At 42.9% G+C, this 16,834-nt stretch overlaps 1 protein-coding gene across 1 annotated transcript in view; it reads right to left on the reverse strand.

Annotated features, from left to right (window-relative positions):
• Positions 1 to 2,624: 2,624 nt before the first annotated feature.
• The window catches only part of LOC126378721 (cilia- and flagella-associated protein 91-like), a 30,502-nt gene continuing 16,292 nt past the window's right edge, over positions 2,625 to 16,834 (reverse strand). Inside the window, exons 11-24 of the mRNA XM_050027102.1 lie at positions 16,465 to 16,638; positions 16,038 to 16,222; positions 14,816 to 14,962; positions 13,926 to 14,055; positions 13,218 to 13,309; positions 10,552 to 10,700; positions 9,875 to 10,044; positions 8,171 to 8,290; positions 6,828 to 6,917; positions 5,836 to 5,952; positions 5,057 to 5,176; positions 4,521 to 4,634; positions 3,832 to 3,948; positions 2,625 to 3,234 (exon numbers count right to left, since the gene is read on the reverse strand). Coding sequence (XP_049883059.1) covers positions 3,092 to 3,234; positions 3,832 to 3,948; positions 4,521 to 4,634; positions 5,057 to 5,176; positions 5,836 to 5,952; positions 6,828 to 6,917; positions 8,171 to 8,290; positions 9,875 to 10,044; positions 10,552 to 10,700; positions 13,218 to 13,309; positions 13,926 to 14,055; positions 14,816 to 14,962; positions 16,038 to 16,222; positions 16,465 to 16,638 — 1,868 coding nt within the window. The 3' untranslated portion in view covers positions 2,625 to 3,091. The remainder of the gene's footprint in view (positions 3,235 to 3,831; positions 3,949 to 4,520; positions 4,635 to 5,056; positions 5,177 to 5,835; positions 5,953 to 6,827; positions 6,918 to 8,170; positions 8,291 to 9,874; positions 10,045 to 10,551; positions 10,701 to 13,217; positions 13,310 to 13,925; positions 14,056 to 14,815; positions 14,963 to 16,037; positions 16,223 to 16,464; positions 16,639 to 16,834) is intronic.

A 16,834-nucleotide genomic window follows, 5' to 3' on the forward strand; every position in this document is an offset into this window, starting at 1 on the left:
ATAGATGGGTTTCACAAAATAATGCACAATTGAAGGGTATGTACGAGTGGCGAGACTGGCGCCCGAGATAAGCCAGAGCCCGTGTTTCGGGATCACCAGTGCTCCAGATGTACTTCCCGGATGTCTTAACATAATTATATGTAAGTATGCATGTTTAAGTATGAGGAGCTCGGTGGCGCAGCGGTAAATGCGCTCAGTCTGCGATTGTTGAAGTTAAGCAACTTTCGCAAAGGCCGGTCATAGGATGGGTGACCACAAAAAAAAAGTTTTCATCTCGAGCTCCTCCGTGCTTCGGAAGGCACGTTAAGCCGTTGGTCCCGGCTGCATTAGCAGTCGTTAATAACCACCGATCCGTACTGGGCCCGCGTGGTGGTTTAAGGCCCGATCTCCCTATCCATCCATAGAGAAGGCCCGTGCCCCACCAGTGGGGACGTTATTGGGCTGGTGATGATGATGATACTTAAAGGTTGCCTGGAAGAGATTGCTACTTAGCTATAATGCCGCCTATTGTCCTCATTCTATTTCTCTTTTGTTTTTCCCTGTTTGCGCAATAAAGTATTTGTTGTTTACGTCCCACTGCTGGGCACAGGGACAGGATGGAGCATACTCCACCACGCTGCTCCACTGCGAGTTGGTGGAGCTGTTTTTACGACTAATCGACGTAGCGACCAACGGCATAACGTGCCCACCGAAACACTATTATTATTACTTATCGCTAAACACCAACGTCTTCTTAATATCCAGAGCGAGAATGCTGTGATTTCGTATCAAGAACCATTAGTATTAGTGACGTCTTTCTGTTTGCTTTGTAATTAAGAAAACTATGCCAAGAGTACACCAAACTGAAACGGTGATTAACATAAGTATTAGATTAACATGATTTTGATAAATTGCATCGTAAATAGTGTCGAACGACGCTCAGTGGGTAGGCCCGCTACAAGGTGGACCGACGATCTGGTGAAGGTCGCGGGAAGCCGCTGGATGCAGCGCAGGACCGATCGTCGTGGAGATCCTTGGTGGAAGCCTATGCGCAGCAGTGGGCGTCGTACGGCTGATAATGATAATGATGATGATTTTGGTAAAAAATTGTTATATTTCTTTCAAACAACCAAAAAGGTTATGGAGCATACTAGTACGTTAAAACAAAACGCAACGGGTCTAATGTTTATACATGTCGCTATTTGTTTACTGAGGCAACTATCCCACTGAGGCGTATAACCCACATTTACCCTTACATATAGATGGAGTAAGGCCGGTATACCCACAGTATAACCCACATTTACCCTTACATATACTTAGATGGAGTAAGGCCGGTATAATTGTCCATCTGGGCACCCTTAGGCATGTTGTCTTAAACGCTCCCCATTTGTCCGGCCAAGTAGTTGATGCCATCTGCTGCAAATCTACAATAAGTCACGTCACAAAAAAGGCCGGTATAAAACCGATTAAAACGAAAAAAAGTCGTTTAAAACCGAAATCAATGATTTTTTCGGTTTAAAACTGCTGCTGTTGATAACTATTTTTCTTAATTATAACTAAGTACATTTTCTTGATTTTACCGGGGTAGGGATTTAACGGAATACCTATAAACTGTGTAAAGAATTGTTGAATGCGTAATATATTGTTTCACTACATGTATTGTATAAAACAAAGTCTTTTTTTCTGTCCCTATATCCCTATGTACGCTTATAGTATTTTATGCAACAGTTGTATAAGAAGGGTCAAAAAATGCGAGTGGCGTGAGTTGCGATGTGAGCCTTGGCGAACATCGCAATAAGAGACGCCACGAGCATTTTTTGACCTAGTTATACAACGTTGCATACAATACTTTTTCTACGACGACGTAATTTTAAACGAAACACAAAAATTTTCCAATTTATTTTCCAACGCGCGGGAAAATGGCGGCAAATGTATACTTTTTTTTTATAGTATATCTATGGCACCAAAGTAAAGGTGCCAGTTTCCAGGTCAAAAAAAAAAACAACAACAATGCTTTTTTGGCGACATTATAGTACAGTTACACTTTGTAAACAATGCTTTTATAGGCCATAGAGCGTACACTTTTTCAAAGAGTTTAATTATGTATGTACTTATATTAGACTTTTTGGTTATTTAAATGCCAGATTAAAGTAGAGGAGTAGAAAAAATCTTTAAAACTACGCAACGGATTTTGATGCGGTTTTTTTAATAGATAGAGTGATTCAAGAGGAAGGTTTATATACTAGTTAAGTATAATAACATCCATTAAATAGTGGAGAAATACTGTTGTTACTTTTGAGGTTTTTAATGTGATGTCGTAAATCATTTTATTTTTTCCGCAGCATTGCACCTGAACGAAGCCGGGTCGAGTTTATGATCCAAACATGACTTCGAGAACAAATTCGACAACCATTGGTTTAGGCCTGTGCTGGATTCGAACCTGACACCTCAAAGTGAGAAGCAAGCGTTCCACCAACTGAGCTACCATGGCTCCGTAAATACATTTCAAATAAAACAAATATTTAAGTTTTAAAATAGGGAATAATATAATAGATTGATTATAAAAATAAGTAAAGATAATTTACAATACATTAAGTACGTTTCCATAATTTATGTTTATTTTTTCAAATGATGATCCTGTCTTCTAATAATTACCAGTCGCTGCCTGAAAAGGTTCGTTAGTTTTCAAGTTGACTCATGAAATTAAATAGGCTAATTTCCATCTAGTCAAATCAGTTACTTTTTACTAAACGTCTAAACACGAAATTACTATGGAATTTGTATGAGGACGCTGTCATAGACCCAGAGTAAACCTGAAGAAAATAGGAAGAATTTATATTCTTTCTTATTGTTTGTAGGTTCCCGAGACCTTAAAGTATTTGTGTTTTGACGTTCAGTAAAAAATAATTGATTTGACTAGTTGGAAACTATTCTATTTTCTGTCGCCTAGGTCCCTAATTGACTTTAAGGTGATGAACCTTTTCATTCCCTTACTGTAGAATATTCTAATCTTCTTATCGTGTGGGTCGTGAGGTGGAGTACCAACCTCATCAACCCTGCTGTCAGGATCACTATTGAGCCGCCAAAGGCCCCTGACATGGCTCATAATATTCTAATGATCGTCTTCTTCTTCCACGGTGGGTGGTTTCACCTCCGACTTGGCTGCATCTGTCTCGCTCCGGGGATCCCCTTCATCATCCTGGAACTGAGTCATGGACCACCCAGTGGACTCTGTCGTCGTCATGTCCTCGAATTCTGGAAGAATAATGCCTTCAAATCAAACAGCATAAAGGACAATTGGGTAGTTTCCTAGGTCAAAGATAAATTATGAGTTTCTTCATCATCAGCCCATTAACGTCCCCACTGCTGGGGCACGGGCCTTCCCTATGGATGCATAGGGAGATCGGGCCTTAAACCATCACGCGGGCCCAGTGCGGATTGATGGTTATTAACGACTGCTAATGCAGCCAGGACCAACGGCTTAACGTGCCTTCCGAAGCACGGAGGAGCTCGAGATGAAAACTTTTATTTTTCGTGGTCACCCATCCTATGACCGGCCTTGAATTTCTTATTAAGTACTAAATAAGGACAGATACAAACTGTTATTAATTAATTAAAAAATAATCAGAAATCATAAACTATACGAATGCTATCTACGTAGATGGACGTCAAACGGCTATTGGTCGAAGCGCTCAATATAATTCGCGCCGCGCGCGGCGCGGTTGTCATGCAGACCCGGCTGGTCTCTTATACCACCACCACTCTAAGCACTAGACCATGCAGGTGTATCTGTGTATCCCCGTGGGAAATAGGCGTGAGTTTATGCATGTATCTAACTATCTAGTAACGTACCACCGAAATCCTCTGGTATCTCTTTGGGGACGTCGTCACACTTGCAGCGCCGGAGCTCCTCCAACACACGAACCTCAGAGGGCAGCATACCCTTAATCTCGGCAGCCACGCGGGGATCTGAAATATTATACACACACGGGGGAGTTAAAAACGCCACATCAAAGTTGTTTTTTTAAAGTCTAAGGCCCTGAGCCGGGGTTTTTCTTGCAGACAATTTCTTGCAGAAGGAGGGAAAGGCAGAGATGGGAGCCATCGGTACAGCAATGCAGGACGGAAGAGGCGCGTCACAGGGACTGTAACCTGGAACCTGAAGAGGGCAGCAGTAACTGTCAGTACTATTCCGAGGCGGAGGACAGGAGTCCTAGTACGGCTTTGAAATAGACTTTAGCGGCGAGGGTGTTCTGCCGCTAAAGGATGTTTTCGGGGTACCGAACTGAGCATAGTACCCCGCTAGTCACGAGTTGGTAGTGTGACTAGGGATCGACGATCCAACGGTGTTATTTTGGAAGTTGTATATATGCGTCTTGCTGTGAAAACTTCGATATCGCGTTTCACGACTGCTTGAAGATTGCATTATTGAATGTGGCGCCATCTGTTGCATGTGAGCGGAACTAGGTGGTCAACTAGTTGGGTCCGCCACATGACTATCCTGGGCGCCATCCCACTCGCGTCAGAGCATTATATCTTACCAGGGCCATAATCCTTGCGCTCATCAGGTTCGTCGAAGCACCGACAGGCGCCGTCATCCTTGTCTATCTTCTCTTGCATGCGTTGTCTCACCTGAGACGGAAGTTCTCTTGGACCTGTGGACAAAAGTTAAAATTTCTGTAAGTAGAAATAGAATCCTAAAGTCTCGGACGGGACTTGCAACTGCAGTTCATTTCTAGCCGAGACGAGCGTGTTAACCTTTACACCACCGGGTCCTAACCTAACATTCTCCCGTTTTCCTGACTAACCTGTAGATTTGACAGGTCCTTTTTTACAGAAGCGACTGCCTGTTTGACCTTCCAACAAGCGACGGCAAACCCAGCCCAATACGGTTTAGGTCACATTTCTCCGAGGCGCATATTTCGGGTAAGTATGTTATGTGGGTTTCTTCACGATGTTTTCCTTCACCACTGAGCACGTGATAATCATTTATGATCCAAACATGAATTCGAAAAACGATTGGGACATATCACAAAAAAAAATTGTGAGCCCTATTGGACTTTTGCATCGTACTTACATTTGGCTTTATGGACAGCTTCGGTTCGTTTGATGGCATCGGCCCTGTGCATCTTGAAGAAGTGGTGGTACTGACGCTCCTTCACCGGGAGATGCTTGGCACCCGTCGCCAGGTCGAGGGCTGAAAGAACACCAAGATACATACATACATACATAAACTCACGCCCGTTATCCCTAATGGGGTGGGCAGAGCCACAAGTAATTAAAGACAACTTGCAGCCACTGTTGATACGATGTCGTAAGCTGGATATGATGAACCATATGGTGATAAGGGATCAGCCTATCGCCCATAACATTAGTCCATCATGTTAGAGGACACAATCCCTCTGTCGGTTTTTACGACATGCCCGGGAAGACAAGCAGCTGAACGTGTTCTATGTTTTTTATAACACCAAGATAATTAAGTAATAAAGATATAACGACCTCCGTGGTCCAGTGGTTGAGCGTTGGGCTCACGATCCGGAGGTCCCGGGTTCGATTTCCGATGGGGACATATCACAAAAATTACTTTGTGGTCCCTAGTTTGGTCAGGACATTACTGGCTGATCCCCAGATTGTCCGAAAATAAGATGATCCGTGCTTCGGAAGGCACGTTAAGCCGTTGGTCCCGGTTACTAATTACTGATCTTAAGTAAGTAGTCGTTACATGAGCCATGTCAGGGGCCTTTGGCGGCTCAGTAATAACCCTGACACCAGGGTTGATGGGGTTGGTAATTCACCTCACAACCCACACGATAGAAGAAGAAGAAGGTCACCAACCTCACAACTTATACAACTTACCATCCTGGACAATCGTTCTGGCCTCCAGTTCGACCTCCATGTTCTCCTTCAGAATGTGGTCGTACTCTCTCTTTACGCTGTCTCTCTCTCTCACACCGCGACGAGACTCCACCACGACTGAAATGACAAATAAATTATTATAAAAAAAATATAAAAAAAGAAAATTATTATTATTATTTATTATTATTATTGTTGATATGATGTTGTTGTCTTTTTTTTTGTATGTGGCGTCCTTTTATAATAAACTTTTTCTATTCTATTCTATTAAACTAATCGTTTTAACATTAAACTTCTATAATACTTAGCTACAACTCATTTATTGTGTGTTACCATCGGCCCACTGAGTATCTTTCAGGTAGTCTAAGGTTAGCTGGAGGAAATCCCAATTAGGGATAAGCTCGCCTATGCTTAACGAAGGCAACTCTGTAGAGCGCCATCTATACTTATTTTAGGGAACACGGCCTGGAAAGTCTCTCATTGGCCCCGATTCCTGCAGACGCCATCAAATTTTGTTTTAAGTTATACCTGTCATTTTCTTATCCGTTGAAAAAGAAAGGGACGGGTAATCGTCAGGCATAAAATTTATGGAATAAACGTCAATTTTAAGCAGCAATCTAAAACAACCGGCTAAAAAAATTACATCGGCCAATAACCCGACAGAATTAAGTAGACAGTCAAACGGATTGCATTCCAGCGGTATGGCTATTTTATTCGCATGGGTTATTCTTTTTTTAAATTTATTTAAATGAAAAACTTAAACGGTAAAAAAAATTAAGTTAGCAAAAAAAAAAACTTAAAATTAACTTGTTGACAATCATCTGTCCCTTACGTTTTCGGCGGATAAGAAAATGACGGGTATAAATTAAAATAAAATTAGGAAGTTTGTACAGGAATCGGGGCCATTATATGACTACAGTAGGTAAGTACATAAGTGATTCATACAGTATACAGTCAGTAAGTACGTCAAAAAAAAACGTAAAAGTGGAAAAAACCTTCGTCAACGAGCGTGTTGAGCATGCATCGGAACTCATGGGACGGCGGGAAGCGCTCACCAAGCGGCCTCCTGCGTGGTCTTGGGCGGGCTGGCAAAAAAACACACATCAGAACGCCTCGCCACATTGCAATTGCTTAAAAATGCCTCTCTTCTTCTTCTAACTAATCCTAAATATAAATTTTATTACTGACTAATAAAATTAAGTATGTTTAAATCCTCTCTACCAGCTGCAGTGCCCTTATCGGGTCCATGTTTATACTACAACACTAAGTACTTCTGTATTTACATAATAATAAGATAAATTTATTGCCAATAATGCCACATTTTGTACGAACACATGGTCGCAATCATGGTAAAAGCAATTCATCTAAAAAAGCAATATTGCAATTTGACATTTGCGCATGTAAAAGTAAGTGCGCAATGTAAACAAATGTCAAATAGCAATATTGCTTTCTCACGCACGTATAAAGTAACGCACGTACTAACGCACGGATGCACGTATACACTCACGCACCTATTAACGCACGCACGCACGGACGTATACTCTCACGCACGTATCTATACACATACGCACGTACTAACGCACGCACGCACGGACGTATACACTCACGCACGTACGTATACACTTACGCACGTACTAACGCACGCACGCACGCGCTCACGCAGTCACGCACACACGTATACACTGAAACGATGACTTGAAACACGGGCGGCCATGGCTGAACTTCGTGTGACGTCACATTTCACAAAATAAACCACCTGTCTACGAAAAAAACAAAAACTATCTGTCAGGTGTCAAGTTATACTGTTTGACAGTTTCATTGTTTGTTGAAATGTGGACGTCACTGGGCAAAATGTCACGTTCTAACCGTTTCGCGCGTAATTTAATGTATTTTTCTATTACATACTTCATTATCATCAGCCCATTAACGTCCCCACTGCTGGGGCACGGGCCTTCCCTATGGATGGATAGGGAGATCGGGCCTTAAACCATCACGCGGGCCCAGTGCGGATTGATGGTTATTAACGACTGCTAATGCAGCCGGGACCAACGGCTTAACGTGCCTTCCGAAGCACGGAGAAGCTCGAGATGAAAACTTTTTTTTGTGGTCACCCATCCTATGACCGGCTTTTGCGAAAGTTGCTTAACTTCAACAATCGCAGACCGAGCGCGTTTACCGCTGCGCCACCGAGCTCCTCCCATTACCTACATACTTATATAAAGATTTTTCGACAAAATAAAATACATATTTTAAGAGGTATAAAAATAAGCGTTTGTAATTTTTAAAACACTTTTTTATCAGAAAACTGTCAAGTACCCAATTCTTGGGATCCACTTACTCCTTGTAGCTTTCCACCTCGGATCCTCGCGGGACGTGGTCTCCTGTGGTCGCTGCTGTATCGGGCACTTGAGGCAGCGGCAGAGGTCGTCCAGGGGTTCACCACATCGTGTGCAGTACGCTGAAAATGAAGACAGCAATCGACGAAATTAGCAAGAAGAAGTGGCAATGTCCTGGTCAGATATAGGGTTGCCAAATAAACATAAAAAAGGCCAAACGACCTATAAAGGCCAAACGGTCTAAATAAAAAGGCCAAACGATCTAAAAAGGCCAAACACAACGCAATATGCAATGAGGCACTTTTCAAGCGGCGTTCCCTAAAAACACGATAGATGGCGTTATTAAGTTTTATTCTCCGTTTAAACTTCTAATTTCATGGATAACAGACATATGCATCTTTTATTTTTGTATTAGGGTATAAATGTATAAAATGTAAGTATAAAAAATTACAACTTCCACCATGATCAAAATAAACAGAAGCAATATAGGTAGCAACATCATTCTATACATAATGTGATCCAAATATCAAGCAACAATTAGTTTTATATATGCTTCTGCTATTACATTACATTTTTGAATAATTATGTACCCCAGCAATGAGAAAATAGGTAATTATTACGTTAAAAGTGAACAACGCCATCTATCGTGTCTTTGGGGAACGTCGATTGGAAAGTCCCTCATATTTGTCATTTACGCAAATTATGTCATTAGTCTCGCTTCCTGCAGACATCTCCTAATTTTATTTTAAGTTATACCTCTCATGTTCTTATCCGCTGCAAAAGAAAGGGACGGGTAATCCACAGGCATAAAATGTATGCACAACACACATCAATTTTAGGCAGGAATTTTAAAAACCATCCCATTTTTTGTATTGAGTTGACAGCACATGTTAAACCGGTTGAACCGGTGTAGGACCGACTATGGAAAGTCAAACCATCACCTATGTAGATGGGGCTTAAAGGAGTCACCATACTGTGAATGTGGCCACCCGGACCAAACCATATCTCACATAGTGAACGAGTGCCCTCTGCACCGGTTCCCAGGTGGTATAGCCGAGCTGCATTGTGTGACGGATGCAGCAGAGACTTGGTTAAGGGAGCTTAAGCTGGATATTTGATCCAAGCAGGATATTTGTCTGCCATACGCAATAATAATATTCGGAGATGCCTATTTTATTCGCCCGGGTTATTCATTCATTTTAAAATTAACAGTTGTCAATCATCCGTCCCTTTCCTTTTCGGCGGGTAAGAAAATGACAGGTATAACTTAAAATAAAATTAGGATGTGTCTGCCGGAAGTGGGGGCTATTATGGCCGTAGTGGGGCCGTTGTGGTGGTATTGTGGGGCCGTTGTGGTGGTATTGTGGGGCCGTTGTGGTGGTATTGGGTCGTGTACTAGGTTCAAGATAAATTATGAAATTCTGATTACTAAATAAAGACACATCTAAAACTAACGAAAAACATTTTCTTTTTTTCTATTAAACTTATTTATGAATTTTAATCAAGAAAAACGTAATAATAAGTCCGACATTTTATCACGTTTTTCTATGACGTCACAGAGTGCTTTTTCATACAAATTCCATAGTAATTTCGTGTTTTGACGTTTAGTAAAAAGTAACTGATTTGACTAGTTGGAAACTAGCCTATTGTGGGGCCGTTGTGGTGGTATTGTGTGTTTATCCCGGGACATCTTGCGAGAGCCTTACGTTCCCTGATCTCCGCTTCGTCCAGTAGTCCAAAGATGGCTCTCCTGGCGGCTTCAAGTTTGGCTTGTTGGATGGACTCGATGCGGTGCTTGGCGGCGGCCTTGTGAGCTGCCGGGAGCAGGAACTGCTGGACCAGCTCCGCAACCAGCTCGTGCTGCTCCGCCGTGGACCTGGACAGCAAACTCAAAGTCCAAATCCAGAAATATCTTTATTCATACATTGTTTTAAGTTTACGCGGTTAATTATCATAATTAAAACACATAATAACGGGTTCTTACCACGTTTAAAGTAGGGATATGAGACTCATTAAGTAGTAACCGTGACCAACGGCTTAACGTGCCACTTCCGTCGTTCTATCTAGCCTCTACAAATACTACATATGTATTTTTATAGAGGTAATGAAAAATTTACTACTTACTTACTATCTGCAGCAAATCTACAGTAAATCACGTCAGAAAAAGAAATACTTCTAACGCCTCATTTTTTTCTTTTTTTCTGGACGTGACTTATTGTAGATTTGCCGCAGATGGGATTAACTACTTGGCCGAACAAATGGGGAGCGCTGAAAGCTCTCACCCGCTACAACGTTTAAGACAACAGGCCTGAGGGTGTCCAGTTGGGCGCGAACCTCGGCTCAGGGCGTGGTCTTAGAGGAAAACTAACGCCTCAAGACTCACATGGTTTCATACTCCTGCATCTGCTCGTCAATGTCGTCAGCCTGCTTCTCGGCGCGCTTGACCGCCTCCGCCTCAGCACCCAGGGCCACACCCTCGATTATGATGTTGTGGAGGTACGTTTCTACTGTGTCTTGAGTTACGCCGAGCACCTGGAACAGAGAAGGCAGATAAGTATAGATAACTCACGCTTATTTCAGTAAGCAGAGACCATGTAATTCCATTTGCTTCCCTCCTGACACACTTCTCTTGCTTCATCCACATTCATCAAGCGTTTCATACACAAAAATACTCAAATAAACTTGCTTTACAAGTCAGTCGATTACATAAGATTACTAAATCTTTTAACACGTTCACAGTCCCCATACAAAGTTTTTTTTCGACCCGGTAAGTCCAACTTAGATAATGTCGAATTCGTATGTTATTATATGTAACTACAACGTATAAGAAGTTTCATTTCCGAAAAATCATTTTTCCTTTCAGTTTTCAGCAGTTTTTCCCGTGACCCACATGTGGGGGCACGGACTTATGAGGAGGAAATAATGTGACCCCACGGACTTGGGAGTAAATTTTTTATTTTACTTTGCGAGTAGTTCAACAATTATTATAATTCCCACACTTATCTGAGACTCGAAACAGTTGTTGTTTTGATTCCGATATAGTACGTTCACTTTTGCGCATAAAATGTCTATTTTACCGGATAGGGATATCCAGAGGATTCTGGAAGATAGGGACACTGAAAGCATCATATCAGATATTGAAACTGTTGTATGAAAATGAAGATATTGAAGACAAATTATAAAGTCGCGGAATTTTGATATAAATAAATATATTTTTTTAATAAAATAACGTTTTTGTCTTACTCAGTAGAAAATAATTCATATTTCCCGCACGAAAAACAAAATGTGTATTGTTTTTTTTTCATCCTATGACTTCATCCTTTGCTGATAAGTCCAGTAAATTACATAAACGTACTCCTAAGTCCAAGCCCGAAAACGTAGTTCGAAGTTATATGAACCCCGTGACCCACACGTGGGGGCACGGACTTGCCATCATATTTTGTGGTGCCCCCACGTTGGGGGCACTGGACTGGCAACGTGTTAAGGGGCAATGTATACGTTTTTACAATAAGATTCCCATTGACATTCAGAATTTGCCTTTCAACTGTTTTAAGACAGTAGTTAAACAAAAACTTTACAAAAAAGGTTATTATAAAGTTAGTGATTATTTAGAAGATATGAATGCATGGGATTAACTGTCTGAGAACTGATATTAGGCAGCTAAATTACTCAATTGTATACCAATATTTTATGTTTTATTTTAAAGAACGTCTAGGGCCCTGTGCCGAGGTTTTTCTTGCAGCTTCTTTTCCCCGGCTATACAGGTTGTGAGAAGCTGCACTAGTTTTAGGCGGATGAGACGTTCGTTATGTAAAATTGACGATTCAAAGTGTAACTATGTTACCTACTGAATAAATATATTTTTGAATTTGAATTTGAACATACAAGTTAAAATGGCCACATCGAAGCAATTCATCTAAGAAAGCAATATTGCAATTTGACGCGTTTGCGCACTTGCATGCGATGCAAACAAATGTCAAATAGCAATATTACATGAATTGCAATTCTTACATGAATTGCTTCGATGTGGCCATTTTAACCCCCCAGTTCAGAGTAGATCGTACTGAACCTTTTCTAAGGACATCTCCAATTTGGTCAATATGTATACGTTCTTCTAGGTCTTTCTCTGCCAGCCCTACCACCAACCTTCGCTTTATAAAGGTAAGTCATCATCATCATTGGCCTTATACGTCTGTTTCAGACGATTTATGACGTCATTGCCTCAAAGAAATGCACTTTCTTTCATGGCTGTGCAAGCCAATCCTAGAGCGGCAAACTCTACCGCACACTCTGCAGGAGAAGTCTCCAACTGGTGGATTGTTGTCGGTTTGATGGCGTTTCATTCTCCTGCTCGCCAGTGTGTCAAACCAGGTGTGGTCATGAGTGTCGCGTCCATCGAGCACACGCTTCTAAAGGTAAGTAGATTGATAGATAAAATACTTTATTTAGTACAATGCACATAAGATACATTAAGGCACAACAGGCGGCCTTAAAGATGTAAGTTCCCTCACAAGTAACTACACAAGTTAATGGGCCCGATTCCTGCAGACGCCTCCTAATTTTATTTTAAGTTACTTATAAGTACATGTCATTTTCTTACCCGCCGAAAAGGAAAGGGACGAATGATTGACAGCTGTTAATTTTAAAACGAATGAGTTAATGTGTGCTGTCAACTTAATTGTCGGGTTATTAGCCAATGGGAGGGCTTTTTAAATTTCTGTCTAAAATTTACGTGTGTTCGATAAATTTTATGACTGTCGATTACCCGTCCATCGGACGTGGCAATTCTATAAAAATCTTGTCCTGAAATGAGTCGTAAAGTGACTCGTGGAGTGAGTCCTGAAGTGAGTCGTGAAGCGAGTCCTGAAATGAGTCATGAAGTGACAAGTGAAGTGAATCCCGAAGTGAGTCATGAAGTGACAAGTGAAGTGATAAGTGAAGTGAGTCCCGAAGTGCGTCATGAAGTGATCCGTGAAGTAACTCGTGAAGTGAAGTGAGTCCTGAAGTGACTCGTGAAGTGAGTCGTGAAGTGAAGTGTATGGTCGGCACCTGTTTGAACATCTCGTCGTGTTCACGTCGGCGGTGCTCCTCCTTCTGCCTGCGTCCTGCCTCCGCCGCCTCTCGCATCTGTTTCTCTCGCACTGACGTATTCAAAAAAAAGTTAATTTGGTTGATTGATTAAATTTATTAAAAACATCATAGAAGGGAAACTACAAGGAAATAGAGGAAGGGGAAGACCAAGAAGAGCCTACATGGAACAGATTAAAGAGAAGGCGAACGTCGTGTCTTATAAGGAAGTGAAGGAATTGGTTTTTGATAGACAAGCATGGAGAATGCGACACCGACAAGAGCGTGGCTCTAAAATTAGTGATGATGTGATGATGGTTAGAGTAGTCGAGTTGTCGGGGTATTTTTCAGTACGGTTAAGGCGCTCCCTAAGGTGCGCAAGTTCCTACGCATTCCTATTACCATCGAGGTATACTTACAAGGGACATTGTCGAAATCACTTTGTGAGACTGTTCTATGTTTGGTAAGGACTTTTCAGGCTTGAATCACCTGATTGTCCGAAAAAGTAAGATGATTCCGAGCTTCGGAGGGCACGTTAAGCCGTTGGTCCCGGCTATTAGCCGTAAAAACACCTCCACCAACCCGCATTGGAGCAGCGTGGTGGAGTATGCTCCATACCCCCTCCGGTTGATTGAGGAGAGGCCTGTGCCCAGCAGTGGGACGTATATAGGCTGCTTATGTTATACTTACGAGCGATCATGATGAAGGCGTGCTGTCTCCGTTCCTCCTTCAGACGTCTCAGCTCCTTCTCCAAAAAGTCCAGCGCAGCAGACACCGCACCACCGCACAGCTCATCTACCAGCGCGGTCACTGCATCCTCCTGCGCATGTTAACAACAAATCAAGAAAGAAAGAAATAAAGAAAGATACGTTTACTTTTTATATTATTTTTTTGACGTGATTTGTTGTTTTCAGCGCTCCCCATTTGTCCGGCCAAGTAGTTAATGCGATCTGCAGCAAATCTACAATAACTCACGTTAAAAACATTGCATAGTTTCTTAGGTCAAAGATGAAATTCTGTACGCTCTGCACGGTAAAATCGCGCGCGGCGCGAATTATGCCGAGGCCTTTGACCAATAGCCGTTTGACGTCCATCTACGTAGATAGCATTCGTATCGTTTATTGGTCGAAGCGCTCAGTATAATTCGCGCCGCGCGCGGCGCGGTTGTCATGCAGACCCGGCTGATTGCTAAATAAAGACAGACAGATCTAAAGGTGACAAAAAATGTTTTTTTTTTCTCTATTTAAGAAAGATTAAGTAACTTATTTAAAAATCTTCTTCTGTCGTGTGGGTTGTGATGTGGATTACCAACCTCATCAACCCTGGTGTCAGGGTTACGATTGAACCGCCAAAGGCGCCCTGACATGGCTCACTGACTTATTTAATGAATTTTAATAAAGAAAAATGTTAATAATATGAGTAACATTTTGTCACGTTTTTCTATGACGTCATAGGTTGCTTTTTCACACAAATTTCATGGTACTTAAATTTCACGTTTAGTAAAAAGTAACTGGTTTGACTAGTTGGGAACTAGCCTATCGTAAGTGTCTCTGTTTCTGTTACTTGTTACTGGTTGTTACCTTCTTCTCTCGCTCAGTCCTCATAGCATTGTAATCCCTGGACTTGGCCTCTTCCTTGGCGATTCTTATCTTGTCTTCCTTCTGCAGGCCGTGAGTGGTCTTCAACTCTTCCGTTAGTTCCGCTGCACGGGTCCTGCCCTCGTACATCTGTTAACACGTTCACTGCGTATGAACCACATATGGGCCAATATAAAAAGACTTATTACACCTACCTGTTCGACGGACCATGGTTACGCCCCATCGATTTGCTATTAGACTACCCGATCTGGGGAATTAAAAAAGCCACATCGATGCGATTAATCTACATAAGTACATAACATACATAAATAGCCTATATACGTCCCACTGCTGGGCACAGGCCTCCTCTCAATCAACCGGAGAGGGTATGGAGCACACTCCACCACGCTGCTCCACTGCGGGTTGGTGGAGGTGTTTTTACGGCTAATAGCCGGGACCAACGGCTTAACGTGCCCTCCGAAGCACGGAATCAACTTACTTTTTCGGACAATCAGGTGATTCAAGCCTGAAAAGTCCTTACCAAACAAAGGACAGTCTCACAAAGTGATTTCGACAATGTCCCCACCGGGAATCGAACCCGGACCTCCAGATCGTGAGCCTAGAGCTCTAACCACTAGACCACGGAGGCTGTTAATTTTTATTTAGTTAAGGCGATTTATCTAAGGAAGCAATATTGTAATTCAACATTTGCGCATATAAAAGTAAGTGTCACAATAGCAAGTTATGTCAAATAGCAATATAGCTTTTTTAAATGAATTTGTGACGGACCTAAGTAGTTGGCCACATAGTTCCGCTCACATGCAACAGATGGCGCCACATATTACTAGTCACACTACCAACTTGTGACTAGCGGGGTACTATGCTCAGTTCGGTACCCCGAAAACATCCTTTGGCGGCAGCACACCCACGCCGTCAAAAATTGTTTCGATGTGGCCTTAAAAGCCCCCCTGATCGGAAAACCCGTGACCTTGACACATCTAGCCTGTCGGACAGGTGGGTGTAATAAGCTCTAAACTAGTGGACTTATGCTCTGTCCTTATCCAGAACGTCTTACTCGACCCCATTTGCCTGACCTAGTGGTGAACGCGGCGTACCAGACCCTGGACGGCGCGGCCGAAGACGACCCTATCTGCAGCCCCAATTGCGATATAGGTAGTCGCGAGCTTATGTGCTTATTGAGCACGTCTACTCCCCCCTGGCATACCAGACACTGGACGGCGCGTCCGCGGACGATCCTCTGCAGCAGCAGCGCCGCCTGGTGGTTGTTTTCATCCGAGTCGGTGACGGCTTCCACCTCGGGCGTGGCGGGCCGCGGCGTGTCCTGCAGCCGGCGGGGCTTCAGCACGTGGAGCGGCCCTGCAGACATTGCTGCCGCACCGAATCGGGCTTCTGTGATTTAAAAACGAAAATTCTTTCACCATACTGCGGCGGAACCAACTAGTTGGCACGCTGGTTCCGCCCACATGCAACAGACGGCGCCACATTCAATAATGCAGTCTTCAAGCAGTCGTGAAATGCGATATCGAAGTTTACACAGCAAGACGCATATACAGGGTGGGTGGGTTAGTGACATCGTAACGAATACTCAATACTATTTATAACTAGAGAGAGAGAGAGAGATGTTATGTTACTCTTCAAATCCTCATGCAGTTTCTCCAAGAAGTCCTCGCTCCACTTGGTCTCCCGTTCACACAGCTTCATCGGGTCTCTCGGCAGCGGGTGTCCGGAGCAGCTGCGCCTCAGGTTCTGCCCACACTCCTCCAACCACGCCGGCATCTCACCCAGCTCCTGGTGGTCTTCTAGCACTGGAATGAGGAGATCCTTTCAACCCAAATTCCCTGGCAGCTAAGGATACATCCTTCGAGTGCCCATATTTTTCATTCCGGTTCTAAACGGCCGAAATTTGCGCCCAACAGGCTCGTTGTCTTTTGTACCGGGTGAGAGCCCTCAGCGCTCCCCATTTGTCCGGCCAAGTAGTTAATGGAATCGCCTGGCAGCTAA

Source organism: Pectinophora gossypiella, chromosome 27 (assembly GCF_024362695.1).
Source record: "Pectinophora gossypiella chromosome 27, ilPecGoss1.1, whole genome shotgun sequence".
Lineage (NCBI taxonomy): Eukaryota > Metazoa > Arthropoda > Insecta > Lepidoptera > Gelechiidae > Pectinophora > Pectinophora gossypiella.